The 19587-nt window shown below is 39.0% G+C and overlaps 1 protein-coding gene and 4 long non-coding RNA genes across 5 annotated transcripts; 2 read left to right on the top strand and 3 right to left on the bottom strand.

Annotated features, from left to right (window-relative positions):
• The first annotated feature begins 3434 nt into the window (after positions 1-3434).
• LOC112937949 (uncharacterized) lies at positions 3435-4802 on the top strand. Its single transcript, XR_003240898.2, has 2 exons — positions 3435-3630; positions 4391-4802. It is a non-coding gene; the product is annotated as an uncharacterized lncRNA (long non-coding RNA).
• LOC136355118 (receptor-like protein kinase 5) lies at positions 4008-7419 on the bottom strand. Its single transcript, XM_066307326.1, has 2 exons — positions 4809-7419; positions 4008-4730 (listed from the first exon to the last, which is right to left on the bottom strand). Exons 1-2 carry the CDS (start codon positions 7417-7419, stop codon positions 4360-4362), a joined length of 2982 nt encoding a protein of 993 aa, XP_066163423.1. The 3' UTR covers positions 4008-4359.
• LOC136355119 (uncharacterized) lies at positions 6334-8029 on the top strand. Its single transcript, XR_010739200.1, has 2 exons — positions 6334-6469; positions 6601-8029. It is a non-coding gene; the product is annotated as an uncharacterized lncRNA (long non-coding RNA).
• A 3714-nt stretch (positions 8030-11743) lies between these two features.
• On the bottom strand, positions 11744-13469 carry LOC136355045 (uncharacterized). The gene is made up of 2 exons (XR_010739096.1): positions 12318-13469; positions 11744-12171 (listed from the first exon to the last, which is right to left on the bottom strand). It is a non-coding gene; the product is annotated as an uncharacterized lncRNA (long non-coding RNA).
• Positions 13470-13982: 513 nt separating this feature from the next.
• Positions 13983-16645, bottom strand: LOC107280160 (uncharacterized). The gene is made up of 4 exons (XR_003240529.2): positions 16347-16645; positions 16150-16240; positions 15820-16053; positions 13983-14283 (listed from the first exon to the last, which is right to left on the bottom strand). It is a non-coding gene; the product is annotated as an uncharacterized lncRNA (long non-coding RNA).
• Positions 16646-19587: the final 2942 nt, after the last annotated feature.

Genomic DNA, 19587 nt, shown 5'->3' with positions numbered 1-19587 from the left:
ATAAAACCCTTTTGTGGAGTGGCGTTTTTGCGAAACCCGTTTTTGAGAGTGGCATAATGCCATTTTTCTCGTGGTTGATACTAGGGATGAAAATTGAGCGGATTCGATGGATATTGATCATGCCATATCCTAAACCATACTTTTAAGCAGATCCAGAGAGGGTGCGGATGCATATGTGGAGTAGACTGTTTCAGATGTCAAAAATAGCCCGGAGTCAGTGTGGACTCAGTCTAAAAGCAGATTAAAATTGTCTAATGTTAGTAATAGAACCAATACAATAATCAATGAACTAGTGCTAAACAACATGAATACATGATGCCCATAATATAATGATGCCCATAATATAATAACACGGTTACGCAAGTGTTAGATGAAATAGTGAGACTCAAGACTCGGGCTAATTAATGAATTAGGCCATGCAATGGTCCTAGTCATGTTGTATACAACAGATAGATAGAGTGGTTTCCTACAAACGACCGATCGGATAATCCAAATTCACCGGATTCTAAAAATATCACGTTCGCATTTGAATCCGTACCACACTATCCACATCTGCATTTATATTTCGTAAAATCTAAACTGAGAGGCTTCTCGCCTTATCGTATCGCGCCTCACAGCTGTCCGATCATGCCTGTCGTCCATCCGTGTGGCCACACTCTAATGGTGCAACGAGAAGGATCGACATATTGCGTGCCTTATTTCTCAATAGACATGTATGTCTTTTTCCTCTTTAAATAAAGTTTTCTCTCAAATTACTTATCCGATGTATAATCCGATTACACCATTGTGTTCGTTACAATCAAATTTTCACAACAAGATCTTATATGATTATATTACGATGAAAAAATATTTATATTTATAAATTACTTTTATTATATACGTAAGTTACTTTTATCATATATATATATGTTACTTTTAGCTATGATTAAATTACTTTTTAGACATATAAAAGAGTAAATTCAATAAAGTCTAAAAGTAATTTACATATATTATAAAAGTAACTTAAAACAAAATGGAAGTAACTTTGTCACGACATTAGAAGTAATATGTGATTTAAAATATATAAGTTTTTTTAAATGAATACTACCGGGCATTTGCCCAGCAGTCTACCTTTTTTAAAAGATACTTCCTCCGTTTCACAATGTAAGTCATTCTAGCATTTTCCACATTCATAATGATGTTGATGAATCTAGACATAATGTAGGTCATTCTAGCATTTTCCACATTCATAATGATGTTGATGAATCTAGACATAATGTAGGTCATTCTAGCATTTTCCACATTCATATTGATATTAATGAATTTATATAGATATATATGTCTAGATTCATCAACATCATTATGAATGTAGGAAATGCTAGAATGACTTATATTGTGAAACGGAGGGAGTATACATTATTAAAGAGATTAAAAAAAAGATATATACTATTGCATTTTTCAAGTTGAAAGGAAACACTAGGTGGAGTACAAACCAGCTACCAATAGCTGTGTAGTCATGTCCAATGAAAAAAATGCATGCATTAAAATTACTTTCTTTTCGTTATAAGTTAATTCTATATATATATATATATATATATATATATATATATATATATATATATATATATATATATATATATATATATATATATATATATATATATATATATATATATATATATATATATATATATATATATATATATATATATATATATATATATATATATATATATATATATATATATATATATATATATTATAAAAGTAATTTATTTTTTTCATCAAAATATAATCACGTGAGATCTTGTTATAAAGATTTAATTGTTACGAACACAACAATGTAATTGGATCGTAAATCGGATGAGTAGGTTAAGAGAATTTTTTATTTGAAGCATAGGTGGATAGAGTCTCTCATATGAGTGGTGGCTGATTTAGACAATACACCTATCACTAGCTGTGTAGTCGCGTCCTTTATATTTACTAGCAAAATGCCCGTGCTTCGCTACGAGTAACAGTTAAATTCTATAAAGTACACCGTTAACATGTATATAATAATGTTTCAAGATAAGTAAATTATTCATTGCGCTAATGATAATTAAGATGGATAAAAATATACCTGCTTAGCTCGCATCGCGAAAGAAAAAAAACGAGAAAATTGAATTAAAACATATTAAATTCTAATTTAATGAAATATAAATTTTCTGCAATATTAATTATACTCTTTGAAATTATAGCAAAGTGCCCGTGCGTTTGCAACGGGAAGTGTATAGACCAGAAAATTGAGGAAAAGTTAAGAAAAATCTATACTATGTAATTAATTAAAATACAAATTTTTTGAAATATTTAATATTTTAAGTAGGTAGGTGTAAAACTAAATTAATTTACAAGTAAAGTAAGTGTGAGAAATAAAATAACATGGTTAAATTTAATTTTATTAAATTCTCCATGATTAGTTACGCTCTTTAGAATTTTATTTAAATTTTGAGAGCTTAATTGTTAATTTTAATAATACAAAAATCATTTAACAATTATTTAATTAGAAAAAGAATAAAAATCGTCCATTTTAGGTTTGGGCCGTATATGGAAAAGTTTATATTTCCTCCCTTTCGCCTATCTTATGTATCAGGACTGTTTCTTTTCTCCGTTGAAGTTCATTTTACGTCCTCATGCAATGACGCGGTCCATTCGGCGGCCCAGTAATGCGGTGGCCCAATAGACCGACGGCCCGATGCGGGAGCAGCTGGAGCCGTCCGATCGAATGGACGGTCTATATTGATCCTAACCTAAATAAATACCCAAAACCTAACCCTAGAATACATTTCCCACCCCCCCCCCCCCCCCCCCCCCCCCCCCCCCGCGAGCGGCGGCCTTCCCCCGCAAGCGGCGGCGGCGGCGCGCCCTCCCCCACTTCTCCCCCCGGCGACGCCCTCCCCTCCGCTAGATCGGGGGAGGGGAGGTGCGGCGGCGGTGGTGGCGGACGACATGGAGGCGGCGAGTCGGACGGCGTGGAGGCGGCCGGCCGGACCTCGCCTCCACCAGATCCGGCGGCATGAAGGCGGCTGCGGCCGGCGGGAGGGGCGGCGGCCCGGACGGCGTGGAGGCGGGCGGTGGTGGCCTCCGTTTTTTTTCTTTTTTTTTTTTTGCAAATTTTTTCCATCGCTATTGCTAACCTAATCGGATTGCTTATGGACGAAAACTCGGACGAAATTAGATGTGACGACCGAAAAAATACGAATATTTATATTAGTTATATTATATATAGATATAGATTAATTTTTTCTATAAACCTCGTACCCTTGTTTCGGACAAATTTAGAACAGATTGGATCAGATATTATCCCATCCATTTGCGCTGACATGTGATACAGCCGTTGCTGCAGCCAGAGCCAGCGGCATGACGAGCGGCTGACAGGTGGGCCCACATGTCAGCTGTTTTGCGCTTCTGCTCCTTCCGCCCCAAAACCCCCGATCCCCCCTTCCTTCAAGCGGTCGCCGGTGGCGGCGATTTCCGCCTTTTTCTGCGGCGGCGGCGGCGGCATTCGCATGGCGCACTCAGTCGCCGGCACCGCACCGGGGTCTCCTCCATCGGCGAGTTCTCGTCGCCCCCCTCGCTCCTCCGTTCTGTAATCCGCGCGGAACCATCGGGCCGGTAAGCTACCTGTGAACTCCTCCACGCTTTTGTTTCCATGTTGGATGAAATCACGAGTACGACCGGTAGGTATGCCAAAATATTTTGGTTTAGATTTCGGGCTCCAGTGTAGTAGTACATTTTTTTGTTCTTTGTGACTGTAAATTGTTAGAATCAATTCAGATACCCTCTCTTTTTCCTAAATAACCGGGAGTTTCGTCTCCTCTGAAAAAGAAGGGCATCTACTTATTGAAGGCTCACTAGTTAGATGCTTGGAGTAACCTATGCACATTATATTTTCGTTTCTGTCGATGTAATGGGGCCCTGTTTGTCTCCAGAAATTAAGGGAATTTCTGCAGTACCTATTTTTTCAATTAACACACGTTGTAATATGAAGCTAATTTAAACATGCTGGCCAAAAGAATTCAAGAAATTTCATAGTCAACTATGGCAACATGCCAACATCCATGCTATCTGTGTGCTTATTCTGGGAAAAAAATGTAGTCTTTGTTATGATCTGAAGATAACTTCAGGTGCTGCCATTTAGTTTGCAAGTTAAACAGTAGTTAGTGACTGCATCAACATTTCACATGCTTTATGTCAACATAAAACAGCTGCAGTTACTATCCTTTTGCAACAGCATCATTAGATTGCTGGATGAAGCAGACGAATCACCTACAGCATTTGAAACATGCATTGTCATGATCATCGCACTTCTTCAACCAAAAAACTGTTATTTCATCTCTTTATCTATGATTCAAGAAGAGCTGTTTCGTCACAGATATCATCTTGCAAGATTCCCCCATTGGATTTACGGTCAAATCGGAGAAGCACATGCAGCACATCTTTCATTGATGGCCGCATTGAAGGATGCTCCCCAGTACAAATCACAGCAAGTGTAAACACCTCCAATGCGTCCTCAACATGGGTTGGGTCTCTGATCCCCTCATCGAGAAGATCAACTGACAAACCATATTCTTGGTACTGCCTCCATGCCCATTGTGCCAAGCAATAGTACTCTCCACCATCATTTGCCACTCGACCAGTTATGATTTCCAGAAGGACCACACCAAAGCTGTAGACATCGATCTTCTCGTTTACCTTGAGCCGATGTCCGTATTCTGCAAAGTGTAAACAATTTAGTGTTTCAGGTAATATGCAAGTATATACTCATCAAAGTTACTCTTTTTCTCTCTGACCTGGTGCCATGTAGCCAAAAGTTCCAGCTATAGCAGAAAATGACTCGTCGTCTCCAGCTTTGAGAAGAATCTTTGCAAGCCCAAAATCTGCCATCTTTGCTCTGAAGTTGTGATCCAGAAGGATGTTGGCACACTTGACATCTCGATGCACTATGGGAGGCGAGCAATGGTGATGCATGTAGCAAAGACCTCTCGCTGAGTCGATGGCAATTTGCAATCTTGTTGGCCAATCCAGAGGTCCTGGCGCACCAATTCTTTCCCTCTGGTGAAGCCATTGATGTAGGCTGCCGTTTTCCATGTACTCATAGACAAGAAGCTTTGCATCTGAACTTGAGATGCAGCAGAGCAGCTTGACAATGTTTGTGTGCCTGATCTCTCCCAATATCTGAGCCTCTGCAAGGAAGTCCTTCTCCAGTTTGTCATCAAGATTCGGTGTGTTCCATATCTTTTTGACGGCCACCATCCTTCCACCACTTGCTCTATCCCCAGCATAAACCCGGTACACCTTGCCAGACCTGCCACTTCCAATCCAATTCTGCTCGTAGAGCCCAGAAAGAATGTTAGTTGTGGTGAAATGCAATATGTGGAATGGTGTTAGCTTCCATGACAAGTGGTCTTGAAGCTTTTTTCTCCTTAAGAGCATGATACCAAGCACTGCTGAACCCAAAAGCATGATGCTGGCAACAGCAGAAAAGAGGGCTATAAGCCTCCTAAATAGATCATTGCCGTTTGTTCTTGCCCTGCAGATAGGGAAATTATGAACTGAATTGTTTGATGATACACAGAGGCCTGGGTTGAATAGAAAGCTTTGTTCATATGCTTCGTTTTGCAGTGATATCGGAATTTCCCCGATGAGTTGGTTCATAGAGAGATTCAGAAAATTGAGCCTCAGCTTATTAAAATCCTTTGGGATTTCACCTGATAATTTATTCGACGAGAGATCAAGGATGGTTAGTACTGTCATAAACCCAAACGCCGCTGGGATATTACCAGATATCTGATTTCCACTTAGGTTAAGTGTGTTTAGCCTCGCCAGCACTCCAATTGTCATGGGTAGTGAGCCACTAATTTGATTCCTAGAGAGGTCAACTTCTGTGACCTGAGAAATGCCTGTCAGATCCCAGGGAATTTCACCAGACAGCAAGTTGTTTGCTGCTATGAATACTTTCATTTTTCCTGCCAATGTTGGAATAGGACCTGAGAATTTGTTGTTGCTGATGTCAAGACGTGTAAAGTTCCATGGGAGCTGTTTGGGGAATGTGCCAGAGAACCTGTTGTTTTGTATCATAACTGTACTTAGCTGATTTGTCACCACTGACCAAAGACTCTTGGGGAACTCTCCAGAAAAATTGTTGTTGTACATCATCAAATTGTTCAACAGATAGCAGCCGTCCAATGACGATGGAAGTTTTCCAGAAAAGCTGTTATTGAACACAACAATGTCATATAGCTTCCTGTTGAAGCAGAGGCCTTCTGGTAGCTTCCCAGAGAGGTTATTATTGGAGACCTCAAGATTGGCCAGTGGTGAGTGCTTACCAAGCTCTGGTGGGAGTGATCCAGAGAGCATGTTACCGAATAACCGAATGTCAGTAAGCTTTGGCAGCAGCCCAACGCTTGGTGGTATTGATCCACTCAGCTTGTTAAAGTAGAGAAACAGTAAGGTAAGGTTGGTAAGCTTACCAAATCCATTTGGTATGGTTCCTATTAATTCGTTTGAAGAAACATCAATCTCCACCAAGTTCAAGGCACTGACATTGGGTTCAATCTCACCGGTGAATCCGTTTGCATACAGGTACAAATTCTGAAGTTTCTTATGTTGCCAGATCCACGTTGGAATTTTTCCTTGCAGCTTGTTTGATGAAAAATCCAAGAGGTTGAGCTCTCTGAGGCTGGACAAGTTTTCAGGGATTTCACCGGTAATATTCATATTTGACAGCCACAAGTAAGTCAGACGTGTCAACCTACCAAACTCCACTGGAAAGGGAGCCGGTACAAATGGATTGACTGCTAGTGTCAGCCTCTCAAGGTCAGCAAGATTGCTGATATCCTCAGCTGGGTACCTCCCATCAAACTGATTGGTGTCAAGGAGCAGTGACTTCAGCCTTGGGAACAGTCCAATTGATGGTGGAATTCTGCCTGTGAAGTGATTAGATGATAGGTTGAGATGCTCGAGCAGTGCTGATAGATGATTTAAGTCACTTGGGAGTTGTCCATCAAATGCGTTGTTGGAAAGATCTAGGAACTTGAGATTGGAGCAATTGTAGAGCATGGTAGGGAATGAAGTGGAGAAATTGTTGTAGGAAAGGTCCAAGCGGGTGAGGTTCTTTAGGAGACAAATGGAGGGAGGAATTGGTTTGATGAAGGTTTGATTTGGTAGAGAGATGCCAATCACCGCACCATTTGTGCATGTAATTCCTTCCCAGTTGCAGTGAGCAGTAGTAGTGGAGTTCCATCTACCTAGCGCAGGTGAGCTCCCCCAATGGTTCTTGAGCTCAAGGAGGATTTGGTGTTCTTCATTAGATTGATTTGTGGACTTTGGGTAGGATTTGTGCAGCAGAGAAAATGATATCACAAAGAACAGGAAGAAGTTCACATACCGTTTGTTGGCCATCTCTGCTGAATCCTTTTGGCTGGAAATCTCTTGCCAGGAGAGGAGGAATGCATGGGTGTTTTGGGTGTTTAGCTATAATCTCCAATGCAAGTGGATGCTATTGTATTGTCACCAGTCACTGTGAATTCCTTTTAGAATTGGGCATATACTGGCAAGTCATCCATTCGACTATTTGATTTTGAGCTAACATGGAAGCCTTGCTGTTAATGCCTTTGTTTATGTGGTCCTCCCAGCTCCAACGCATCGTTAGTGTCTGATGACATGGATGACTTGGAACAATGGAACCATTATGACCTTTGGGCGAGGGAGAATTTACCACTTCTGCTTTGGAACAGTTTAGACATGAACAGGGATTTTTACACTTGCCTGTGTAAACTACACGTCTTTGAGAAAATTTCAGGTAATTTATACTGCTTCATACAAAACAAAGTGCTACCTAGTTCAAGTTACTGTCTTGTTGAATATTATGGGTCGTGGTGTAAATCTTCTCTGTTTGATTAAAGATTGTGGGGTGGGGTAAAATTGAACCGACATTAGTTGCTTGGAGTAACCTATGTCCTAACTGTCAGTCCACTTATATGAAGTTCATATGGTAACCGCTTTGGCATCCTGCTGAGATAATGTTCAATTGGCTGTTGCTACTTTTTGCATCTTGAATTATTAAAACTTATTTGTCTGCTAACTTCTACCATGGAGATATATTACCAAAGGTGACCTTGCTATATTGTCGCTTGTGGATTAGTCGTGTTTGCATCTATCTGTCAACCTCAGTTAGCAATCTATTCCTCTTTTTTTTTTCCACCGGACCGGTCAAGGCTAAATTTATTAAGAAAATAAAGAGAATTACAAGGCTGAAGTAAAAGGAAAACATGGTTCCTTTATTAAATCAGGTCATTCCTGTAACACCATTCGAGGCATCATTCAGGGAATCAAGTCCATTTACTTTTTCTTTCTTCTAAATTTTATGGGGTGTTTGCTAAGACCCCATTTTGCATTGTTGATAAATTATATAACCTGCTTGTTTTTATTATATTATGAGAACAATTCTAGTGCTATCGTGCTCCAATGCACAACAGTGTTATCAAATGATTGCTTTCTGTTTAGGGGGGAGAGAGAGAGAGAGAGATGTGTTAACTTAAATATACATTGTAAAAAAGATAAAAAAAAAAAAGAAGAGGCAGAATTTTGTTTGCATTGGTACTTTACTGCGTCCATTCAACAATATAAACATTGTTATGTTGTTTAGCAAGAATTAAGGCTAAGGTAAAAAAAAAACTTTAGGGCCCCTTATTTAATTAGGGATCAATGGGGGTGGGGAGCTAATCGGGGATAAGATGACAGGATTTTAAATGAGAGGTGATTGATGCGACAAATAGTAGTGTAGGAATGCTTTATATTCTTCGACAAAATTGAAATGCTTATATTGTTGGATGGGTTGGAGGGAGTAGTTCTTTTCAACATTGTTCATGCATGATTTTTGTTTCTTTTCCGGAGTTGCTAAATAATTGGTGATAGATTGTTTGGAAAAAAAATATGATGATTTTTGGAACATCAATTAGCCTCAAGATCCGTGCTATACGAGGAAAAAAAAAACACAAGTAGCAGCGGGGAGACAGGGGAATCGAACCCGTGAACTATGCCGTACAAGCCATCGCAATTCGCACATACCAACTAAGCAACTATTCCCTCATATACTTATATGCATATTTCCAAATCTGAAAATTTTATTTTTGATAGGCATATTTCAATTCAACAACATATCATTTTAATGACTTTCTCGGATTTAATGCGTGACTCTTCATTCCTCCACACAAGATTGGCTACATAGGCATCGAGAAATGTAAATATTAATGTATCGCTTGTTTACGAAGAATAACTAGTAGCATGTTTAAATATCCTTGATCTGTGTGCCAAGATGAAATATGACTATCAAAAATAGATGGAAGGAGTACCTATTTTTATTATTAACTAACATCCAACTTACACATAAGTGAAGTGCACGAGCGATTCCTTAACTCGCGCGGGTGTATCACTTAGGTCTCTAAACTTTCGAAATACATTTTCGGGTCCTGAACTTGTCTTGCGTGTCATATAGGTGCAAATGAGCTCCAACCTGCTTCATGCGCTGATGTAGCATGCCATGGTAGTACCTACGTGTTAGCCGGATCCATGTTTCAGTCACATAGAAAAAATAAAATTAAAAATAACATATTTTCTCCTCTCTACCTTAGAATTTTTATCATTTTTTTCATGACTACCTAAGAGGAGAAAATGTAGTTTTTTATTTTTTTTATATATGCTTGACATGTGGATTCCACTCACACGCAGACGTCACCGTGGCAATGCCACGTCAGCGCATGGAGCGGGTTAGAACCTATTTAGACCTATATGACACTCATGACAAGTTCAGGGACCCAAAAATGTATTTTGGGAGTTTAGGAATCTAGACGATACACCCGCACAAATTTAGAGGCCGCCCATGTACTTCACTCTATGTAATTACACCAAATTTATACTATAATGACATTTAATATATTTTCACCTAAAAATATGTAGGTGTATTTTTAGATAGATTTTTTTTTGGTTATCATTACGTGTTTTGAGATGAAATTTCGCACGATCGTACACACTATCCTGTTGCAAATCTGTTGCAAATCTCAATTTTCTTTTTACAATAAAAAAGTATCCATAGTATTTTTTGTGTATTACTAAGGTAACAGTCTTTTGGGAGCACGGCTGGGATCATTCCCGTTAGATCACATCAAATAAAATGATTACGAAAGAAGAATGCTAGCCGCCATCCAGGGCCAGATTAAGCTCTTGTGCAATCATCCCATCTGTTGCCAGTTTCAATTCAACTTTAATTCATCGGATTTAATTTCCATTTAATAGTATTTGTTTTTATCATGAGTTTTGCATATTCGATATGATTTTGATAAAAAACATAAAGAGGAATATGGAGTAATCACAATCCCTCAACCAATTTTGGGAGATCAACAAATATTGAACTGGAATGGATGGGGAGGATCGGCTCCGACTTGGCCACGGGAATGTTTTCGATAGGTTGAGCCGAGTCTGCAGCTTCACTGGTACGTTGAGCCAAGAAGAGACACTCCGAGTATAGATGGAATGGATGGGGAGGATCGGCTCTGACTTGGCCACGGGAATGTTTTCGATAGGTTGAGCAGAGTCTGCAGCTTCAATGGTACGTTGAGCCAAGAAGAGACACTCCGAGCATAGGGAAATATCGGACTAGGTTGGGGCGAAAAAGGAAGTAAGGAATGACCTTTCCACCAAAACCATTTTTAACCGTTGCAACGCATGGTCATTTTCTCTATCATATTATAAATTTCCTCATATATTTTCTACTTATTTATTAACATACCATATAATCCCTGGTCTCTATCTTCGTTTCTAACCCTCTTTTCTATATGCTACAGTTTTATCTTGTCTTGCTCCAACATCTCATAATTGATTCACCTTTTATATGCTACAGTTCTATCTTGTTTTGCTCCAACATCTCATAATTGATTCACCTTAAAAAATACATTAGAAATTTCAAAAGAATCGTATGAAGTTTCTCCCATAGCACTAGCTTTGATATTTATATCGAAACATTATTGATTTGTCTTAACATTCGATCGATAATGTGACTCATCCAGTTTTTGTGATGTAGTCATACATATATACTGGACTTTAACATTCAATCGATTATGTGGCTCATCCAGTTTTTTATGTAGTCATGCATATATACTGGATTTTCACATCTAGGACATGATCCCCTCCTCTGCCAACCTTGGTAGCAGGAAGGAAGCAGAGCATTAATATGTACTTCTTCATCAGTTCAGCACTGATCCCTGTTTGGACCTGATTAACGTATATATTTTATCTTGATTTTCATTAGCATGTTTTCAACCCGCTAAACGGTACGTTTCGTGTGATAATTTTCTATACAAAATTTACTTTAAAATATATAATAAATCTATTTTTATGTTTAAAATAATTAAAACTCAATTAATCATATGTTAATGGCTTCCTTGTTTCACGTGTTTGTACTTAATCTTAATCTTCAGTAGGTTCAAACTGAGCCGACTACCAACATTACTTCCTCCATCTAATAATATAAGGATTTGAAAATTTTAAATTTTATCCAGGAATATAAGCATTTATACACTACAATATTTGTCCAAGAATATTTTTGAAATTTCAATTAGAATTTATGCGGGAAGAATATGTTTTTTTTCAGAAAAAAAACAAACATATTGCCCATATGTTACAACAGAATTTTGAAAAAGAGCATTACCATCAATTACCATTATATATATGATAATAATTAAGTGACACACTTTATCAATATACATTCTACTTTTGAATGTACAGTCTCAAAGATTACAAGAGCTGATAAACAATTAGTTAAACTGTAGATCCACATAAACCTATTATTTTTCCAACCGAATGTTCAAATACGTACTCTGTTCAAGCCAAACCTCCTCCTGATTTGGGTTTGGGACTCAAAAGATTATATGTACTCAAAAGATTTGGGACTTCTGATCTGGTGGCTAGTAGGTGCTATTCCACAATCTCTTGCTATTACAGCAGCAGAAGAGCACTGTGAGTAGTAAAAAACCAAACAGTGCAGCGATCTGTGCAATGAAAACACATTTTTGTTTACAATATGCAATTTCGGCAACAGAGGCTTCTTCCAATAGAGGAAGTTCTGGTCGGCCATCCTGTGCAATGCTCATGAGTTCACTGCATGGATCAAGAAACGTACACTCCAAATCATTAATTAGAAATCCAAGACAACAAAAGACCCGGAGGGTGCTGAAGTTGTAGCGCAAGACACAGTAAAATTGATGCATAAATTAAACTACGATTAATACTTGATGATTATGTACCTGGAGACTAGCAGAGAAAGCCTCCGGCACGAGAAGAGCGTAGAGGGATAGAATTGCCGGAGCAGCATGCATTTGCCAGAGAAGAACGAAGTGTAGTCGAGGAAGATACGGCGACGTTGGCGATGAGGCATGTTGCACGAAGACGAAGACGAAGTAGCTGAACCAACGGCCTGGACGACGACGCCGATAGCCATGTAGGGGTAATTGGACCACCGGCCTAGAGCAGCGATGATGGCAACTTGGAGACGCGGTGGCGATGCTTGAAGTAGACGAAGAATTACCCGATGGCTGAAGATGATCAGTGCGGATGACAAGGGTGTCGATGTGCGAGCGGCGATGAAGATGATGAAAGCAACGAGGCTATGGTCCGAAGAGACGACATAGCTGCAGCCTCATATCGATGCAACGGCCAGAAGTCCACCGGTAATGAGGCCATGCTGAGGAGGGCGCCCCTCTCAGCGCTACAACAACCAGTAGATGTGGACTACAGGCAGCGGCACTACAATAGTAGTAGGGTGCGACGTAGTAGCAGCCCAAAGCTCGATGGCGTAGTAGACGTGCTTGAAGATCATCGGTCGAAAAAGTCGTTGTAGCCGAGAGCTTGAACGGGTGATCAGGCCAAAAATGCAAGGGGCAGAACGACAAAGAGGAAGCTGGATGCGATGCCGATATCGGGAGAAATGCAGATGTTGACAAATCGGTGGGCGATGCAAACCCGATCTCTAATCAAGAAAAGAAAAAAAGATACATAGCAGCAGCACACAATAACCCATCGTCCCTCAGTCGAACCACCAGCACCATCCAGCGAAACACAGTCCAGTAGTCTTTCATGTTCTATCCACACGTGAGCAGAGAGAGAGAGAGAGAGCAGAGCAGACAGGGGGCAAGCATCATCGGATAGGGCTCAGCGTCTGGCGGCGGATGGCGTCCATCCCGGTGGAGAGGGCGGGGGCGAGCGCCGCTGCCGGCGGTCCGGGTGGTACGGTCTCAGGGTGTTCACGGTTTGGTTCAAACCCGTTCAACCCGCAGGACCAAACCAAACCAAACCGCCAACACGGGTAACAATTACTACCTCCGTTTTTTAATAGATGACGCCGTTGACTTTTTCTCACATGTTTGACCATTCGTCTTATTCAAAAAATTTACGTAATTATAATTTATTTTGTTATGAGTTGTTTTATCATTTATAGTACTTTAAGTGTGATTTATATCTTATATATTTGCATAAAATTTTTGAATAAGACGAGTGGTCAAATATGTGAGAAAAAGTCAACGGCGTCATCTATTAAAAAACGGAGGTAGTATTTTTCACACATAATCATTTACTTAATTAGATAATTAACCTAACTAACTAACTGTGTATTACTAGTAATATGCACGTGCTACGCTACGACTATATTTAATGTTACTCCTTTTTGGTAATACAAATCAGACTGAAAAACATGTGTTTCAACAATTACGCATATAATAGATGTAGGCTCCAGAATATGTTCAAGTTTATTATTCCGGTCTGAAAAGACATGCAACTCTTGAAAATTGCCATGATCCAACATAATTTACGTCATGCCTTAGGACATGTAGCTCCTAAAAAAATATTTTAAATGTTAACACACTCCATTTTAATTGAAAGTTTGTATTTTTAAAGTTCTTATTCATGGTCGGGCATTTTTCAAAAATGTGTTTCATTTTGTTAGTCTTAATCTTATAAAATCAATTAATGGATGTTTACTACATGTTGGTATATATAACAAAGTTTACAACAAGAGGATAATGTCTTCAGGTCTAAAGTCTAAAGATGTGCACATACAGTATGAGGGGCACAAATCCAAGATTTGCAAACAGCCTAATCATACTCAGGAATTTTTCATGCTCTGGCAGCCATCTGATGAGGTGCACAAATCAAGACTTGCAAAAGATCTACTCATCTTCAGGCATGTTCAGGCATTTTTCATTCGGGCAGCTACAACTGAAAAGGTTGAAATTAAATCGTTATCTGCTATTGTGCTGCACAGAACAGAACCTGCAAAACTCATTATTCATCAACCAAAGCTCCAGGTTCCTTTTTTTAAAAAAAGGGACTTAGCTCCAGGTTGCCCCAAACAAGGGCATTATAGAATACTACCTCCATCCCAAAATAAGTGCAGTTTTGCACTATTCACGTTCAACGTTTGACCGTCCGTCTTATTTGAAAAATTTGTGAAAAAATTAAAAACATTTAGTCACACATAAAGTACTATTCATGTTTTATCATCTAATAGCAATAAAAATACTAATCATAAAAAATTTTTAAATAAGACGGACGGTCAAACGTTGAATGTGAATAGTGCAAAACTGCACTTATTTTGGGACGGAGGGAGTATGTTATATAAATATGTGAAAGAAGAACTTGTGTTAGGCATCGTTCGTTTAGGGGTGATAGGGGAGATTGGCTCTCGTTTTCCGCGCGCACGCTTTTCAAACTACTAAACGGTGCGTTTTTTGCAAAAAAATTCAATAGGAAAGTTGCTTTAAAAAATCATACTAATCCATTTTTGGAATTTAAAATAGTTAATACTCAATTAATTATGAGCTAATGGCTCACCTCGTTTTGCGTATCTTCCCAATCTCCTCAATCCCCTTCTCCTCAAACACTCCCTTAGGCGATAGCCATTGCCTCTTAAACATTTATTTATTGAGCATATTCTATGGTGCCCTTCAGTTCTGAAAATCACCAAACTCTAAAAATAGTCACAAAATTAAAGTAGCTAGGTGTGTTGCTTTTGAACCTTCATAATGGACATTTAGAACTATCTAAGGAAACTAAGCAACAATCAGCTTTAAGTTAGGTTGGACACAATGTCCTATTTCAGAAGATCTGAATTGAACTATTTCAAAGGGACTACAAATTGAAATCAGGATACTAAAAGTACCTATACATGGCCTTCATCTGGACTCAATAGGTGCTATGAAGGTAAGAACATTTCTAAAAATTGGTAAGCTGAACAGATATAGCTGTATAAATACAGACAGCTAATAGTTTGACAAAGGTTGATAGGCACAGCTAGTTGATGCTAACATTTTGTTAATTACTTCAAGAAGTGTACTCTGGCAATCAAGAACCTAAACAAATTAACTGTTTTAATTAGTTCTAATTTGAACTCAGAATTAAGATGTGATTGGCTGCCCTGCTCGACTATGATGGCTACGGCTGCAGCTACAACAATCCCAAGCATATATTGCTGAGTATTATCGTTGTAGTGGCTATCAGCTTATCCGAGCAGAGCTAATCTTCTTCGATGACAAATCATGGCACTTGCAGTCACCATACAACACTATACACAGCAAGTGGTGTATTTAGGATTTCAATTTGGGTGGTCTAACTTAAATATTTTTTAAAAATATCCTAAATATAACAAAGTTAGAAGTATAAATTGATCAAAATGTGCATCATAATATATTAATAAAGGATTTATTTTTTCTTTTTTCAAAAGTTTCTTTTCACATATGTATATATGGTGATCACCTTTGCAGTATCTGAGAATTTCAGTATGTTGTGAAATACTGAAATCAATATGCCTCTTGGCTGCCAATGTGCAAGCAGGGACCTTGTCCCTGAAATTTCTTTCAAACTCTGCACATGGTACTTGATGCACCGCTATACTGAGGTGATATGCATCAGCTTGTTCGGATCGACCTTGCCAGCCTTCTCGATGTACACCGTCCAGCCTTCCCAGTCATCACCATCGAACTCAAACTCCTGACCACAAGAACCCAATAGTGAATCCAGGAAAAACCAAAAATTAATTAGACGCTGTAACTTAACAACTAAAATGCTCTCTGAATCTCTAATCACCTCCAAGACAGTGTCAGCTCCAAACTCTTTCCTTTCCATCTCAGCATCTATGCCCCATTTGCATTGCTTTATCATGATCATACTTCCTTGCCTTGAGAAACATGCATCGCAATGGGAGCAGACAAGGCGGGGTTATAATCAGCGGTGACAAGGATCCAACTGATGGGGGGCAAAAAGATGCATTTTTTTTGGCAGACCTTAGCATTATATGGGGGGTATATGGTAGTCGTCGTGCTTATCCTGGAGGAGGCTGTTTGTGGCGAGACGGTTGATGCTTGCGGCACGAGGGCGAGGAGGCTGGACGGCGATCTGGAGGCGGCTTCTGAGGGCGGCGCGTCGGCGACCTGGGCGGGGAGGAAATGTGAGGGGGAGGTAGGACGGATTGGAGAGGGGTGCGGGAGACGGGAGAGGTTTCGGAAGGAAGGGAGAAGAGGATCGCGCGGAAGACGGGAGACGGGATTGCCTGCCGGTGCAATGCGAGGTGGGAGGTGGGAGCGACCTCAAACGTTGGATCTGAGCAAGATATTCCAGGGATGATCTGAACCATTAAGTGATGAATGTAAGAGTGTAAGGATGAAAGATGAGTAAAACGAGTTGGTGAATTATAGGGTAGATGTATATCCAGGACTTTTTAAGTTCCCTCCTATATATTGTAAACTGTTGGAATCAATTAAGATATGTACTTTTTTTTTATTATTTTTCAGTTTCATCTCCTTCAATAAAGAAACAAAGTCTTATTATGTCGAATGATAATTAGTTCACTATGCCGCTGGCAAATGATCATTAGTTCATTAATCACTCATTTAAGGGCTTTAGGATTAGTAGTCACTAGTTTCGAGTAGCTGCGAGTAACATTCTCGTTGAGTTTGAGTTTCACTGAGATGAGTTTTAAGGAGATTGAGATTGTGCCTTTTCATATTTTAAAATTTTTTAGGAGCAGAGTTATAGTGCAAGAGAATAACCATATCACGAGGAGGAGAAGAAGCTTTGGTGGCTAGCAGGTTTTAATCTAAACCACATACGAAACCATCAATTTCTTGTTGTATTCCTTTACGATACATCATTTCAATCCCAACCATCAGTTTGTTGTAATTTTCCGGATGTCCATTATCTGAGTCGACGTCTACGTGCACCACGTGACGTCACTCCCTCCTCCCTCAATAAGAGGTCTGCGCTTATACAGTGGACCAGGAAGCGATCGAGTTATTCGAGTGGAGGCCACCGAGTTATTTAAACAGCTCGTTGCGTTGCTTTCACGCGTGGACTGAATTGCCGTTCCCTTGGCGGCGGTAGGCGGGCAAGCCATGGTAATCACACCCTCCGGATCATAACAACGCCCACACAACCTCTCGTTTCCAAACCACAACCGAAGAAGAGAACACTTGCATACCACCCCGAGCGCGACGTCCGTTCACTACCGCGAACATCAGGTTGAATGCAAGCGTCACACTATTCTCAGGACTCCTATAAAATCTACTATTATCGTAAATATTGTTGACTTAAAAGGACAGAATGATAGAGGCTCTTCAGCTTCTTGACCCAATATTACTGTTTTCCTCCAAGATCTCATGATTCGGGCTAGTCATGGATAACCATTTGAAAACAAACAAAATATGTATATAGCCCTAATGTGAAAATGTGAACTATTCCAATGATAAGACTTGCCTCAATCTTTCAGTATTTATATTGAAACAACCTTATACAAACATCAGGGTTTCCCGCTCATTAAGTTTTTGCCTTTAGTCATGCTGTGTCTAGTTATGATGTTTTTACCAAATGCTATTTCTTTTGTCTAGTCATGATATTTTTACCAAATGCTATTTCTTTTGCAGGAAGGAAACATAACAACTGTACTAACTAGTGCAACACTAGTTTATATCAAATCCATAATGGAATATGTTAAATTTATATTCTTCGGAAGATATTTAAGGCCCGTTATTTTTAGATTATTGTTGATCATTATACACAAATTATTCGTGACATGCTTTAAAAAACTTGAGAAATGAACGAATGAGTGTAAAAACTTGTGGGTACAGTTTTAGTACAATAACTTAAAAAAAGTGATGTGACAACTTAATTATTTCAAGCATTTTATTCAATTTTTAAGTACTCATTTTGTCAATATACTGGTGCAAATCTATGTAAGCATATTTAAAGTATCTACTTAACGTCAATTAACTTTACTATGTCAAAAAATATATTATATTTTGGTTGAGATTTGAGATGGTGAAGAAAACAAAATCCTAACCGGCGGTGCAAATTGGATGTAACGTAATTCTTAAAGATTAAGATTAACCGGTGGTGCTATATGATGCAATATTGATATCGTGAAAAAAAAAGCTCACCTAACACTCATTAATAAAAAAAAACAACACTTAACAAATTTGTTGCACCAAAATACTAAATTATCAAGCTTTTAGAAAGATGCATGTGCGTTGCAACGGGAAAAAAACTAATGATAATGATTATAGTTATTTTATAGTTTCATGAGAGTTATATGAGATAGTTCTAGACATAAACTGCCAGTGACGGCATCGGTTTTCCCGGGAGGATCTGATGGCGTTGGCAGCTGCAAGCAGCGGCGAGCGACGGCGGCAGCTTCCCGCGGGTTGAGATAAAATTTGTGTTTTTTTATTATTTTTCCCGTTCCTTTTCTCTTTCTTTGGATTGTCCTATTGGATTTCAATCGGATTTACGGATAAAAAATTGATGTTACGGTCGAAAATTTTAATGGACGACGGAAGCAAATTGAATCAGACTTTTTTTTTCGCCCGACTTTTCACCCTTTTTCACGGACGGAATCGGATTCGATTTGTTTTTTTTACCGCGGCACATATAATCGGATTTGATTTTTTTTTTCACTCGATTTTTTTTCGCGGACGGACGATGGAAACACTTCTTTTTAAGTAGTAGAGATAGAGATATGGTTTAGTTAAGGTGAAATTCATAGTGGAAATTTACTTGGATATATAAAAAATCATGAGTTATAGTTAGGAGTCTGTTCGTCTCAAGTTAGCATGCGAGCTTCTTAAAGAGATTTCTTATACGACTCCTTCTCCGTATTTCCAAAAGCGAAGAAACTTAAAAACCGAATCAAATACGGATATGTATTTCCAAAAGCGAATGAACTCAAAATCCGACTCATACACGGATAACGTACCAAAGTACCGAAAAAAACACCATCAATTTTTATAATAGCAGAGAAGATATATTATTCCATATTTGTTGGATTTGTGTTCTGAATTGGACACAATCTCTCCGAGAAGCACGGTGGCTGCCTCACCCGCCATCGTACTCCAAAACAATTTCTGGACTTCTTCGCGCCGGCGTGATCGATCTGAACCGCACAACGATGGATGGATGTTTGCTCGCGTGAGTACGTATGATATACTAAACCGAAACAATTAGGAGTGACGTAGGAAAATTTCGGTAAAAACA

Source organism: Oryza sativa, chromosome 2 (assembly GCF_034140825.1).
Source record: "Oryza sativa Japonica Group chromosome 2, ASM3414082v1".
In the NCBI taxonomy this organism is placed as follows: Eukaryota; Viridiplantae; Streptophyta; class Magnoliopsida; order Poales; family Poaceae; genus Oryza; species Oryza sativa.
The sequence above is the reverse complement of the archived record's forward strand: the minus strand, read 5'-3'. Positions and strand labels throughout refer to the sequence as shown.

Coding starts and splice junctions, on each gene's coding strand:
- LOC136355118 (XM_066307326.1), bottom strand. CDS start 7,419: ATGGCCAACAAACGGTATGTGAACTTCTTCCTGTTCTTTGTGATATCA. Junction 4,731..4,808: donor TTTTGGCTACATGGCACCAG/GTCAGAGAGAAA, acceptor TACACTTTGCAG/AATACGGACATCGGCTCAAG.